Source organism: Oncorhynchus masou, chromosome 5 (assembly GCF_036934945.1).
Source record: "Oncorhynchus masou masou isolate Uvic2021 chromosome 5, UVic_Omas_1.1, whole genome shotgun sequence".
NCBI classification, from domain to species: Eukaryota; Metazoa; Chordata; class Actinopteri; order Salmoniformes; family Salmonidae; genus Oncorhynchus; species Oncorhynchus masou.
The window spans coordinates 23,629,451-23,645,112 of NC_088216.1; the positions used below are offsets into that span (position 1 = coordinate 23,629,451).

Below are 15,662 nucleotides of genomic sequence, written 5' to 3' on the forward strand. Positions count from 1 at the left end.
CATAGTCTGTCTCTCTCTTCATCCCTCCCTCTCTTTCTGACATCTCCAGCTCTAAACGTGAGATCAGATTATTGGACTGGATCTAAACCAAAATGGCTGACCTTTCAGCTCCACTAGCTTCCCCCGCTGCACAACCTCCAGAGCGCTCAGCTTTGACGAGCAGTGCTCTTTCAGAGCTCTATCCCCCCCCCCCTCCTTTAACACCGCGGCAACGGCCCGGCTCAGTCAACTTCTGACAAGGCCTCGTTGACAAGTCCAACAGTGTTATGACGTGTGTGTGTATCCATGTGTGTTTGGTACGTGCGTGCATCTGTTTGTGTGGTGTGTGTGTGTGTGTGTGTGTGTGTGTGTGTGTGTGTGTGTGTGTGAGTGTGTCCTCACTAGTTCACAGCGGATGCTGTTGCCCCTCAGGTCAGCAGTGGGAGCCTGCAGGAGCCTCCAGTCTCTCCCTCTGTTGTAGGTGATGTAGGTCTTCACCACGCTGTCCGTCTTCTTGTTGGCGAGGAACATCCCTTTAATACCCGCCACCTAGGAGATCGAGGTCAGGGAAAACACATTTGGAAGATGTAATTCTTCTATTAGATCCTGCTATTGGCGCCAAATTGTAGCTCGTCTAAAAATGAGCGGTTACTTCAAGGAAGGTTCTGGACCTATTTCTAGGGAAATGGTCAGACACATTGTTCTCAACTGAAAGTGGTCTTATGGTACTTTTTTTGGCTTTTCTTAAGATAAAAACTGCAAAATGTAAGTTTGTTATGAACAAAATACGAGACCAGGCTGTCTCACCAAGATAATGGATGAGGGTTAAAAATACCTGACTAATATTACGCATGTTCATAGAGTCCAGACGATAAATCACGTCTCACTTATCTTGTAATACAAACATATATTATATGGTGTTTAGCGAGATGTTATCACACTTTTAATGGTTGTAGGATGTTTGTGTGCAACGCCAGAGGGGATCTACTGTAATGTGCATCATAATATATTGTGCTCTGCTTAATGCAAGAGATATTATTGTGATACAGATGTCGGATCTTAATTAGACCTATATTGTCGCAGCAAAATAACCCAGCAGGAAGGGGATTTGAATGTTTAGTCCGTGATGTTGCTTGATCGGTGGTGAGGCTGTTGGCTGGTGAAAAGTAGGCTACATAACCCTGTGTTAGTCCTGGTTTTCAGTTCATTTATGTCAATCACAAAGCTCATCTGCATTTTCTGCAGTGCAGGAATATTCTCAGCAACAAGAGAGAGATCAAATTAAGATCCGACATCTGTAACACAATCATATCTCCCTTATTAAGCAGAGCACAATATATTATGATGCACATTACAGTAGATCCCCCTCTGGCGTTGCACACAAACATCCTATAGCCATAAAAGCATGATAACATCTCGCTAAAAGCCATTTATCGTCTAGACTCTAGAGACTGTAGTAAGATACGGGTGTCCTAAGTTAATCTGACTTGGGGGCTTGGGAAATAACTCTGAATATGAAATTGAGTTGAAGTCCTCACATGCATCTTCCAAGCACTCCCTTCTCGTCAATAATTGACAGATACTTCCATCTCGCCTGGAGCTCAGATTTTAGCATATGCTGTGTTTCGGGTCCCCGACCCCAATCAAGGGACTGAATTTGATTCTATCGCCGATCGCAAGGCCAAATGAGGGGTTTAGACACGGCTGGTATATCATCAACAGCCTAATTATTGGATTTTCCATGGAGCTGATATCCATTCAGAGCTGCTATTTTCTTCCCTGGCAATCTGGTATACAGCGGGCCCCTTGTTTGTATCAGGTATGTAAGCTAATGTCTGCAGTTACTCATCAAAGAAAAGAATGTGCACGTCAGCAGTTTGAAACTGCTTCTGTGTTCATTCCAAAGCACGTTTGAAAATGGAACAGCAACTCGGTTTACTTCCAAAAGTGACAGGAGATTACTTGATTCTCTACACCTCCTGGTTCTTAAACTCTCCCACATTGGTTGCTAGTCAATATAATCTAATATTACTGGAGTAGGTAATAGAGAGAATAGAATAGGTCTATTTGGGAAGATTGCATTGAAACGAGGCTGTTTGATGGTTATTATCAGTGATATATTCATTCCATCTGTCAACTGTGTGATTGGAAATCACTCAATACATCTTGTACTTGGGGGTCGAACACCTTGAAATTGTGTAGTTTGTACTTCTTGCCAACATTTGATACCATGGCCCCACAGGGACGTCACACTTCAAAGCCTACTATAGGCCTGGGCCTATATACTGTACCACTAGAGAATACTAATGTATAGTATATACATACTCTAGTGGTATAGATGTTCCAGAGCATAGCTTCAGAGGTAACATTTCACTTCCGGTCTCAGGAACGATGAAGGCAATTGGTATCTCAAGGCTACACTCTCGTGCAAACCACCCCTGTTTCTAACATTACATGCCACCCTGTCGACCTGCATGTGTATTAACCTTTTCTCCAGTGTATTTACAGATCAATCATGACATTAAGCTCCTTCACCACACTCCTGCCTTGTTTACAGTATATTCACTGTATACATATACAAATATTTTATTTTAACACACACACACACACACACACACACATTCACAGTATTCTTATTTTATTCAGACCGAGATCGGTAGAGATGAGGAGAGAGACAAAGAGGAAGGAAGATTCAGAGAAGCAGCGGAGCCAGGATGACGTATTGGTGCTGCAGGCATCAGTGTTACCTACACAAACAGGTACATCTACCTGATCTCCAGTATATTTACTTTGTACATGTACAGGAGGTCTATCATGACGTTGTATATTTACCTCACGCAGGTCTATCATGACGTTGTATATTTACCTCACGCAGGTCTATCATGACGTTGTATATTTACCTCACGCAGGTCAATTATGACGTTGTATATTTACCTCACGCAGGTCTATCATGACGTTGTATATTTACCTCACGCAGGTCTATCATGACGTTGTATATTTACCTCACACAGGTCTATCATGACGTTGTATATTTACCTCACGCAGGTCTATCATGACGTTGTATATTTACCTCATACAGGTCTATCATGACGTTGTATATTTACCTCATACAGGTCTATCATGACGTTGTATATTTACCTCATACAGGTCTATCATGACGTTGTATATTTACCTCATACAGGTCTATCATGACGTTGTATATTTACCTCACGCAGGTCAATTATGACGTTGTATATTTACCTCACGCAGGTCTATCATGACGTTGTATATTTACCTCATACAGGTCTATCATGACGTTGTATATTTACCTCACGCAGGTCTATCATGACGTTGTATATTTACCTCACGCAGGTCTATCATGACGTTGTATATTTACCTCACGCAGGTCTATCATGACGTTGTATATTTACCTCACGCAGGTCTATCATGACGTTGTATATTTACCTCACGCAGGTCTATCATGACGTTGTATATTTACCTCACGCAGGTCTATCATGACGTTGTATATTTACCTCACGCAGGTCTATCATGACGTTGTATATTTACCTCACGCAGGTCTATCATGACGTTGTATATTTACCTCACGGTCTAGGTCTATCATGACGTTGTATATTTACCTCACGCAGGTCTATCATGACGTTGTATATTTACCTCACGCAGGTCTATCATGACGTTGTATATTTACCTCACGCAGGTCTATCATGACGTTGTATATTTACCTCACGCAGGTCTATCATGACGTTGTATATTTACCTCACGCAGGTCTATCATGACGTTGTATATTTACCTCACGCAGGTCAATCATGACGTTGTATATTTACCTCACGCAGGTCTATCATGACGTTGTATATTTACCTCACGCAGGTCAATTATGACGTTGTATATTTACCTCATACAGGTCTATCATGACGTTGTATATTTACCTCATACAGGTCTATCATGACGTTGCCCTCGTGCCCCATGCTGCTGACTACGTTCTCCAGGGCCAGGGTGTAGAAGACCCCTCCAGTCTCTGACACGTACAGGTTGTAGGTGTCGTTCTGGTTCCACTCCTGCACCGCCGCAACCACCCGGTTCTCATCCGTACTGATCACATGCAGATCCTAGCAGAGAAAGAACGTCAGCGGGTTACATTTGACATGAGGTTGCATATATACTGTATCATGTAATTACTTACAGACTAATATACACAGAGTGTAGAAAACATTAGGAACACCTGCTCTTTCCATGACAGACTGACCAGTTGAAAACTATTATCCCTTATTGATGTCACTTGTTAAATCCACTTCAAATCAGTGTATATGAAGGGGAGGAGACGGGTTAAAGAGGGTTTATAAGCATTGAGAAAATGGAGACAAGGATTGTGTATGTGTGATATTGAGGGTGAATAGGAAATAGAAAAGATGTGTGCCTTTGAACAGGGTATGGTAGTAGATGCCAGCCACACCGGTTTGTGTCAAGAGTTTTTCACGCTCAACAGTTTCCTTTGTGTATCAAGAATGGTCCACCGCCCAAAAGATATCCAGCCAACTTGACACAACGGTGGGAATCATTGGCGTCAACATGGGCCAGTATCCCTTGGAAATGCTTTCGACACCTTGTGGAGTCCATGCCATGGTGAATTGAGGCTGTTCTGAGAGCAACTCAATATGTGGAAGGTGTTCTTAATGTTTGGTACACTGAGTTAAATGAACATTTAAATTAATCATTTTTACAGCGCTTTTGTTTCATTACAATTCAATATTTAGCTGGTAGCTAACCATTTCAATTAGATTGCATTGGTGAAACAATCAGGTTTAATTAATGTCATGCAGGCCAACTGTAATTTCAGTTACACAATACAATAATTACACAATAGTAATTACAGTGAAATTACACTGGAATGAACAACTTAATGAAGAGAGTATCAAGCAACACAGACTCAAACGTCCAATTTGAAAATCCCCCATGTAATTATCAAATTACAGAGGTGATGCGGTCTGTAACTCTCAAAATGTACAACTTGCCCCTCCTTTTCACCAGTAAGGTAACAGAAAAACAATCTACTGCTTCAGAAGTATAGTACAGTGGAAGTGACCCGATACCATCTCTAACTACTGTAGCTCCCCCATGGAGATGATCGTCCAACCCTGTCAACTTTTGCATGCATCTACCCATTTAGAATACATTATATTAAGCCCAGCACATAATCACAAGAAAATAACAAATTATAATCGAATCTAACCTCTCCCTTGATTAACCTGAAACATTGACACTTTGAATCGGTTTTGATTTCCATGTACCCACAATCAACGCCTGTTAATAGTAATATGTCAACGGGTGTATTACAGTGGCCTTTCGAGAACCTCCGTCTAGCCACTTTACCATCCCACCCCCCCACTGGGTTTAATAATCAGAAGAATAAATCAGTATCAGACTCATTCTCACAAACGTAACTCCAGCGAGGAGGATATTACACTTATTAACTTGAATTGTGTGCTTGTCGGCCCGCACTAACAGAGAGGGACACAAGCTGTTCTCGCTAGTGAATTTCATCTACCTCTGGCTAAGCCTGCGAAACCTCAATGTGGAGAGAGAAAGAGCGAGGGAGAGAGAGCGAGAGCGATTAGGATGGCACAAGGCTTGATTGAATAAAACATGTTTAATTGTCAACGGAGAGGCGGGAAGGCCACAAGAGAGGCCACAGGCATATAGCTGCATTGAATAACAATGCCAGAAACAATGGCAGTTGGTTTTGGCCTCAGTTTACTCATAAATAACAAAGAGATGCTGGATAGAAAGCTACCTGTGTTGTTTCCAGTAGTGGTCTCATGATGGCTTAGGTTTGAATTCCCATAGAGGTTATTCTTTTGATGCATTTAAGGTAGGTTGAATCATAGATATATATCCACTGGACCGGAGTCTGGTCGAGTGGGTAACACTCCCGCTTCCGGAACCATATACTTCCTCCTACAGCAGGGATCCCGGTTTGTTCCCGGCATGAGCACTAGACACTTCTGCACCCTCTACTCGGTCTCCTGCTTCTGTTCCCTCTACTCTGTCTTCCTGCTTCTGTTCTCCCTACTCGGTCTCCTGCTTCTGTTCCCTCTACTCTGTCTTCCTGCTTCTGTTCCCCCTACTTGGTCTCCCTGCTTCTGTTCTCCCTGCTTCTGTTCTCCCTACTCGGTCTTCCTACTCGGTCTCCCTACTCGGTCTCCCTACTCGGTCTCCCTGCTTCTGTTCCCTCTACTCTGTCTCCCTGCTTCTATCCTGGAATGTTGATCGACCTTTGCGTGACCATGTGTGTCTGTGGGTTATACCTTAGGCAAGGTGTATTTGGGTAGCTTCATGGGTGTGAAGACTTCCCGCTTGGCTGACACGTAGTAGATTGGACGCCCACCAGTTGACACCTGCAGGTCATGAAAGCATTGAATGAAAAAAAAATGCATTCAAGATATACGACCCATCAAGCATACTACATACTAAAGCACTGATTAATATAATGTTATAATACATTTCCAATAAATGTATTACATGTTCTCTTACACACACACACCTTTGGATTACATCAATAAAACACATTCATCAGTAAAACGCACCAATCCCAAAGATACATAATAGCCTTAAAATAAACACTTTAGAGTAATATGATCTTCAACATTTCTGATAATCCTACTACACGTTCTCTTACACACACACACCTCTGTTCTGGTTTACGTCAGATATGGGCAATTACCTACCTGGACAAACACATACTCGTCTTGCACCACAAGGGAATTGGGGTCAATGTAGCCAGGGAACGGCTTTCCCTTATTGGCCTCGGTGCAGTTCTGCAGCTTGCAGGTGACGTACAGCGCCTCTGCACACACGGAGAGAAGAAACCCGCAGCCATTGAACCAATGATCATATTAGCCAATGGGGGACAGGCAGCCTTCACTGCGAGCTCGTCTTCCAACAGGTGTCTCACATTAATTGCATCAATAAAGTGGCGAGCAAAAAGCGAGGGGAAAGTGGATGGTGGACCAGGGAGGCCAATTGCTTTCTTTCCCCTCAACAGCGGTGTGAGGTGGGGAGCGAGGTGTGGGACTGGCTGTCCCTGTGTGTTAGGCTTCAGCTAACTATGTTGTCTGGTTTACACAGTGAGCCGCGTGATCAATGGTGATGGCCATACAGGGGCAAGGCTTGCGCTGTCACAAGGGTGTCTGTATCTGCGGCGGCTGCTAACTGGGGGTGATTCTGCCACTTCAGCCAAAATGATGTTTTTTTTTGCTTTCTGTCAGGGATTAAGAGGGGAGTTTCTATTTTTGTCTATTGAGTTAGTTGAGGACAGGGGAGAATACCCCTTGAGTTTTGAGAGATGTATCCCCAGTACAATGGCGTAGATTAACTAGGAGCTGTGTGTGTCATGTGTTACCTCCATATCGGTCTCAACCTTTTGAGGTTGGGATACATGGTAACTATAACGTGTTCACGAGAGTAGAAAAACATCAACTGTGAATTGGTATTGCATCATGCATATTGAGTCACTGTATCAGGTAGATCCATTCAAATGAATTATGTTCTGCCAAACCATGGACAGGTGGCCATTGGGTTTCCATCCATTCCATTGACATTCAGAATGTTGAGCATCGGGATCACTCTGGTTTTAAAGGCATTCTAATATATGCATTACTTTTCTCAATTGTCATTGTGTGTCCGCCACGCCTTTAAATCGTGTGGCCCATTGCCCTTCATATCCTCTCAATCCCTTTCCACTTTAGTTCAAGGCCCATGGTACAGTAGAGAGACACCAGAAAATTGAGGAACAGAGCAGGAACTCTGAAAATTGAATTACTCACGTCCTTCAGAGATGATGGTTTCCAGGTGAATTAAGCCCGGTTCTTTGTCTAAACCCGTTTTTGACCTGCGAGGGAAAAGACACATTTATTTCAGGTACATCACTATTCTTTAGACAGAAGGATATCACTGATGCTACCGAGCCTATACTTACCTTCTTACAACCGGACATTGCTTGTCAGATAAATTCAGAACACTGAGGGGAAATGACAATTGCCAGAAACTTCAAGGGCCCCAGGCTATACCCCTGTGGAACACCTCAAAAGGTTGTACATTGAGGTAAAAAGGAAAAACTACCTCAGGTGTGTGATGTTTCCGTGTTCAAGGCAAAACCTTACGAAACTGCCCTTACTTTCCTGACAGATTGATGGGGAACACATCCTGACATCATTAGTAAGAGGGAAAGTAATTGATTTGCTTGCTCAGAACCTGCAGAGATATATATATATATATATATACACACACACACACACACACAACAATGGCAGGAGTTGAATGGAACACCTTAGTGACTGTTCCCTCTGCTCTATTCAATCAATACATATTTGTTTTTTTTATGTGATGATGAAAGGCTCATACAATACAAATATTTTTTATGTTTTCTTTCACAGTGATAGCGACTCCGACTGGGAGGTCCCGGTGCCAAGCTGCCCGCTCTACCTGTGCCCCCAGTGGTGTTCATATGCCACAGTTCATTACTGCAGGCATGACTGTGCCTCAGAGCCAAAAGGGCACAGCATGGAGGCGTCATTGTGTTCTGGGTCGCATGAAATGCACCACTTGTTCAGTTTGCCTCTGCTTTACATCAGAAAGAGACTGCTATGGGACATGGCACAGGCAACAAAATATTATGACGAGGACTTCAAAGGGGTGGGTACTGTTGTTTTAATATTTTTTTTCTAATATTTTTTTATACATTTTGTGTGTGTGTGTGTGTGTGTTAGAATTGCTTTTTGATATGTTGTATATAGTTATTTGCACTGCTGTATATAGTTATAGGTCATTTCACCAATTCGGCCACTTGGGTACATTTGGGCAACTTGTGTGGGACACCTGGGTGACTTCATGCTAAATGTCATGTAGCTCACCCATTCCTGAAGTTATCAGTCTCAAACTTTGCACACCTACAGTTGCCCTCTTGTGTTATCCATCAAAATTATATCCAGCATCCTATCTGACTGTGTGGCTATTCTAGTACATGTGAAAGATGATACTACAACAATAAAAAACAGAAAACGTATGCTCTTTCTTTCTCTTTTCTTCCACCAGATCTACTGTGTTATATTCTCCTACATTCAATTAACATTTCCACAAACTTCAGAATGTTTCCATTCAAATGATACCAAGAATATGCATATCCTTGCCTCTGGGGCTGAGCTACAGGCCATTAGATTTGGGTATGTCTTCAGGTGGAAATTGAGAACAAAGGGTTGCAGCCATAACAGGTGTTAGGGTTAGGCATCAGGGTTAGCAGTGTGGTTAAGGTTAGGTTTAAAATCAGATCGTATGAATTTGTTGTTCTGCTAGCGGACACTCTACAAAGCTGCCTCTAGACCAAGATTCATGACGAAACATGTTAACCTCTTGATGCTATGGGGGCGCTATTTCATTTTTGGATAAAAAGACGTGCCCGTTTTAAGCGCAATATTTTGTCACAAAAAGATGCTCGACTATGCATATAATTGATAGCTTTGGAAAGAAAACACTCTGACGTTTCCAGAACTGCAAAGATATTCTCTGTGAGTGCCCTAGAACGGGAGCTACAGGCAAAACCAAGATGAAACGGCATCCAGGAAACCAGCAGGATTTTTGAGGCTCCGTTTTCCATTGTCTCCTTATATGGCTGTGAATGCGAGAGGAATGAGCCTGCCCTTTCTGTCGTTTCCCCAAGGTGTCTGCAGCATTGTGACGTATTTGTAGGCATATCATTGGAAGATTGACCCTAAGAGACTACATTTTCCAGGTGTCCGCCCGGTGTCCTCCGTCGAAATTGGTGCGTCTTTTTCAGCTGCTGGTATTTTTCCATGCGATTCTGAGGGGAAAGCAGGCTTCCACGAACTGCATATCAATGAAGAGATATGTGAAAAAACACCTTGAGGATTGATTCCAAACAACGTCTACCATGTTTCGGTCGATATTATGGAGTTAATTCGGAAAAAGTTTGACGTTTTGGTGACTGAATTTTCGGTTCGTTTCGGTAGCCAAATGTGATGTACAAAACAGAGCGATTTCTCCTACACAAAGATTCTTTCAGGAAAAACTGAACATTTGCTATGTAACTGAGAGTCTCCTCATTGAAAACATCCGAAGCTCTTCAAAGGTAAATGATTTTATTTATTTGGTTATCTGGTTTTTGTGTAAATGTTGCGTGCTAAATGCTACTCAAAATGCTAAACTAGCTTAGCATACTCTTACACAAATTAGTGAATTGCTATGGTTCAAAAGCATATTTTGAAAATCTGAGATGACAGTGTTGTTAAGAAAAGGCTAAGCTTGAGAGCAGGCGCATTATTTTCATTTTAATCGTTAACGTTGCGTTATGCTAATGAGCCTGAGGCTTTATTCACGATCCCGGATCCGGGATGGGGAGTATCAAGAGTTAACCTGCTCACGACTGTGCCTTCTCTTTTCAACTACAATGGTCTGATTCAGAAAGGAAGTTTTCCAAAACCTTATTAACAGGGTTCACACAGTTCTAAAAATACATCTCACTCAAGGAGTGCAGAAGCAAACCCTCTAGGCATCCTCCTCCCAGAACTGCTGAGCTTGTTACCCCCGACAGTTTCGCACGGATTTACTCAACAAAAGATTTTTTTATATACATCCGACTTAAGCCAGTTGTGTTAAAAATGACTGGATTTGACAGTTCGTGTCTGGCAGACGTGGGACCAGCTACGAAGTAGAACAGATGGAGAACAGAAGAGGAGAACAAGAAACAAAACAGTAGAAGGAAGATCAAATCCCGGCAGAATATAGATAGAAGACGAGAGCATTCTCATGGGGTGGATTTGACTGACACGGTTAAGTAAGGTCATGCTTTTGAAAGACTTCGGGCTATATGGTTCAAACAGAAGATCTAAATTAAACTACAATGCTCTTTTTATCAAGTATTATCAAGGACTGCTGTATCCCATGACGGAGAAGTTCATAAAAAAGAATAATAAATATATTTTTGCAGCATTAAATTGTACAAGGTAATTCATGCATATCCAAATCCAAATTAACATTCCAAACGTAACTCCAAAACCTTGGATATAACCTTGCTTTAGGAATAACATTGAACAGGACCCTCCAGAGCTCCAACAGGTCTGACTGAAATCACAAAACTCCATCCAAAATCCAACTCGTGTGTCGACTACTCGGTCTGTTCACATTCCCTTGTTCACTAGCCATGCTCGACCAAACGAAGAATGCCGCATTCCAAATGCTGAACCATTAAGCACAGTGAGTTCACTAACAAGCCCTTATGCGCCGCTGCATTCGTTAGAAGTCTGAACCTCTTTGGATTGTCAGTACCTTACTATCTCATGTTGAGAGAGAACAGGCGCAGACACATCAATAATTGTAATGCAAAGAAGAGGATTCACTCTGGCATATCTCCTTCCATTTAGAATGTGGAAAGACCAAAAAAAGGATTTCAATGTATAGTTAGTCTCGACATTAAGAAAGACGGGAAGAAGGTTATAGGTTGCTGTGCTTACCAGTAGAATCGATTGGGGGCCACCCTCTCATGGACAAGTTGCCACCTCCTTCCAAACTCCACCGAGCTGTACAGCTGTGGGGAGAAAGCCGGTGGGACTTACATACTGTATTGAGTCAGACAAGACAGATTAAATGAATACTGTAAAATAAACATTCAACACAAACCCTAAAAGTCCAGATAGTTGACTTTAATTCAAATAGTTTAGCATTTTCCCATTACAGTCATTGTGATACAATATGAGCACAACTCGTTATATCATTTGTCCTGTTCACTTCAAATAATGTTCACTTATACCTCCGTAGGAAAAATTGCTCTCAAGTTCATTTACATTCTTGAAAAGCTATGTTACCTACATGGCACAAGGGGGCAACAAAAATGTGCCTCAGAAGAATCACCAGAACAGGGCTGAAGCTGAGGACACGATCTGTCAATTCTCCACACATTCCTTCCATGTGAAAACCCCACACACATTCCCAGGTTAAATATGAAGCTGTAAAACGGATCGTGGTATGGTGAGGGTGTCATCGTGCTGGAGATAGGGCTACATACTCCTAACAAGGCTAGAGATCTGCGGGGGGGCTGATGGATGTGTGTGTGTGTGTGTGTGGTGGGGAGCCTAGCAGGGGAGCCGTGGCACAGTCGGTGGTCTCAATGTGAGCATTGTTTCGCTAGTCAGCACTTCGGTAGGTTGCTGAGATATCCCAATCACTACTGAGAGCTGCTACACAGAGATGGTTCTCTCTCTCACACACACACACACACACACACACCACAGTCTCTATCGGTAGATGGTATGAGCCAAGGGGGATTCTTTCAAGAAACAGGAAAGCTTATTTGGGGAAGGAAGCATGGTACAATTGAATATCCTGAATAAGCATGGAATTAATGCCTTTTGTTTGCTTCTTTTTTCACTATCAGTATTTTTTCTTACTAACTGGTTACTGTGAACTATCCAAGGTAATTACATGAATAATGTCAATATCGGGCTTTGTTTTTTTTGTTGGTTTTTTTTAGCTTAATTTGTTTACTGCTGTCCAGCCAATGAGGTGCAAACCTTGTGAGAATGGTCAAGTTGTGAAAGTTTGGATGTGGTACTTTTTTTTTTTTTTTTTTTTTTACAAAAACAGCTGTGACAGCTAAGCCAAATTATGTATTAGTTTACTGATTACAGCAGAGAAGTCAACGAGGCGTAAGACTTTATTTAATTGTTTTAGTTTGTGGACTTTTTCCATTTTAAATGTGAGCGATCAAGCATAACATGCAAACAGTAATTTATTAACGGCCGACTGAATGGTGATACTGTTTGTTAATATTTGTTTTTGTTTTTTTAATTGTAGTTATTTACTCTTTCCTGAAGGGTGAAGTCAAGGCCTCAGTTAACAGACCTCAATATCAGCACATTTTCATTCAAATAATCCCCTTGACAATTATTGTTATTCAATTGATAATCATATTTAATTAAACTAATCCGAACCACTATTAAAGCCAAGGTGAATTGCAAGCATTTGAACTGTACTGAAATCATGTTCCATTACTTAAGGTTTGTAACAAGGTCTTTACACAATGGTCTTCAAAGAACACCAGTGAAGGCCAACCACTAGGGTCTTCAGTCCACAACACATACTAACACCATTTGTAACATCATTAACCATTCCATAACATTAGATCACGTTGAACACGTTACTATGCTTGTACTGCACTGCATGTACTATACAGTCTGTTCCTTCCATACCATATGTGCCATATCAAATATCTGCCTATGAGGCATATGCTATTCTGGCCACAGAACATGGCCAATATATTTCTATGTCAATACATGGCAGTGGAAAATGTGAATAGTGCTATTTGATCTGAGCTATGACTTTCATAAGGATCAGAAGAAGGGGTAGAGAGGTAGGAAATCACTCTGGCTAATTAGCTAACCCCCACAGTGAGGTTGTCTCTCAAATTGCACCCTATTCCCTAGTTAGTGCAATCATTTTAACCAGGGCCCATATGGATCTGGTCAAACGTAGTGCATCATATAGGGAATAGGGTGCCATTTGAGACACATACAGTGTTAGCACTTAGTCAGGCAAGTCGGAGAGGAGAGAGAGTGAGAGGGATTTGTACATTGAAATACGGACTGGCTCGAGAGCCAGTTCCTCAATCTAGGAAATGCCAAGGAGGAATAGCTCCAAGGCACCGTAGAGAGTAAATAAAGAGAAGGGGAAAGACGGGAGCAGGAGAGAAAGGGCGGGAGGGAGAAGAGGGGAGAGTGTGAGAGATTGAGATTTAGAGGGCGAGAAGGAGAGAGAGTGAGATTAAAATAGACAGAGAAAGAAAGGCAGAGATAAAGAGAAAAGTCAAGAAAGTGGAGGGTGAGGGTGTATAGAGCCTAGTATATATATATATATATATATATATATATATATATATATATATATACATATACATATACATATACATATATATATATATACATATACACACACACACACACATACACTACCAAGTGCATCCTATAACAGCAGCAAAAAACCTCCCGAAGTACAATAAGCATCTCCCCTGGAAAAAGTATTCTTATTATTTATCAGATGGGAAATATTAGGCCAAAATGTCTCTGGCTGCAAGCAAGGCATTTTATTAATGATAATGGTCATTCTCAAAATGGCTATATATCGCAGGTCTGGAATATATCTTTTGCATAATTACCTTCTCTCTTGTCCCAGTAGTTCACCGACAGTTACCATCACAAGACACGTGTCTTATATATTAGATGATTATTCATTCGATAAAAATATGCACCTCATTCCCTTAGACTCAATATCAATCAATTATAAGCACAATGTTCATATGTTTGTCTGATTCATCAGGCTTAAATGGGGATATCAAATCCCTGAGTCATGGAGAAAAGGTATTAGTCAAACCATTGGTCTAAGGGTATCTAATACACGTTTAACCTTTGTAAAGGTGCTTATGACTGTTTATCGGGGTTCACCGCAGTTGGTTTTGCTTTCTCAGCAAGTTATTGGAAGGAATGCCGGGCCTACATTTAACGGACGAGGAGTTTAAAGGGAAATCTACTTCCTATTCATCATCTCCAGCACCACCACAACATTAACATATGTGAAAATGGCACGTTCCTATCTTTGGTAGTAAAAACAATAGAGAAAGATTAGCCTTTCCAAGGACATCAACCAATGCCTTCTCACAATTGGTCACACGATGCACATCTTCCTTTTATATATATTTTTTTACTACAAAACATTTGTCAAACATGTTGATGTTGGGGGTGGTGCTGGAGATGATGAATTTGAAGTTTAAAAATGGTGAAGTTTCCTTTTAAGGGAATTCGATATTGGTTCTCAAAAGTCCCCATACAGCAAAATAAAGTCCCATTATAGGGCCATCTGTAGGACTCTATGAAATATATGAAGTATGTTGAGTGCATGGCACTATACATGTAGGGCCATCTGTAGGACTCTATGAAATATATGAAGTATGTTGAGTGCATGGCACTATACATGTAGGGCCATCTGTAGGACTCTATGAAGTATGTTGAGTGCATGGCACTATACATGTAGGGCCATCTGTAGGACTCTATGAAGTATATGAGGTATGTTGAGTGCATGGCACTATACATGTAGGGCCATCTGTAGGACTCTATGAAATATATGAGGTATGTTGAGTGCATGGCACTATACATGTAGGGCCATCTGTAGGACTCTATGAAGTATGTTGAGTGCATGGCACTATACATGTAGGGCCATCTGTAGGACTCTATGAAGTATGTTGAGTGCATGGCACTATACATGTAGGGCCATCTGTAGGACTATATGAAGTATGTTGAGTGCATGGCACTATACATGACTGTAGGACTCTATGAAGTATGTTGAGTGCATGGCACTATACATGTAGGGCCATCTGTAGGACTCTATGAAGTATGTTGAGTGCATGGCACTATACATGTAGGGCCATCTGTAGGACTCTATGAAGTATGTTGAGTGCATGGCACTATACATGTAGGGCCATCTGTAGGACTCTATGAAGTATAGTATACAGGGCATTTGGAAAGTATTCAGACCCTTTCCCCTTTTCCACATTTTGTCATGTTACAACGTTATTATAAAATGGATACAACATTTTTTTCCCCTCAATCAATCTACACACAATACCCAATAAT

The 15,662-nt window shown here is 41.6% G+C and overlaps 1 protein-coding gene across 3 annotated transcripts in view; it reads right to left on the reverse strand.

Annotated features, from left to right (window-relative positions):
- The window catches only part of LOC135537188 (VPS10 domain-containing receptor SorCS1-like), a 170,713-nt gene that overhangs the window by 54,398 nt on the left and 100,653 nt on the right, over nucleotides 1–15,662 (reverse strand). For all 3 annotated transcript variants that reach the window (XM_064963390.1, XM_064963396.1, XM_064963403.1), the window contains exons 5-10: nucleotides 11,496–11,569; nucleotides 7,797–7,861; nucleotides 6,699–6,817; nucleotides 6,279–6,368; nucleotides 3,903–4,082; nucleotides 382–528 (exon numbers count right to left, since the gene is read on the reverse strand). In XM_064963390.1, coding sequence (XP_064819462.1) covers nucleotides 382–528; nucleotides 3,903–4,082; nucleotides 6,279–6,368; nucleotides 6,699–6,817; nucleotides 7,797–7,861; nucleotides 11,496–11,569 — 675 coding nt within the window. The remainder of the gene's footprint in view (nucleotides 1–381; nucleotides 529–3,902; nucleotides 4,083–6,278; nucleotides 6,369–6,698; nucleotides 6,818–7,796; nucleotides 7,862–11,495; nucleotides 11,570–15,662) is intronic.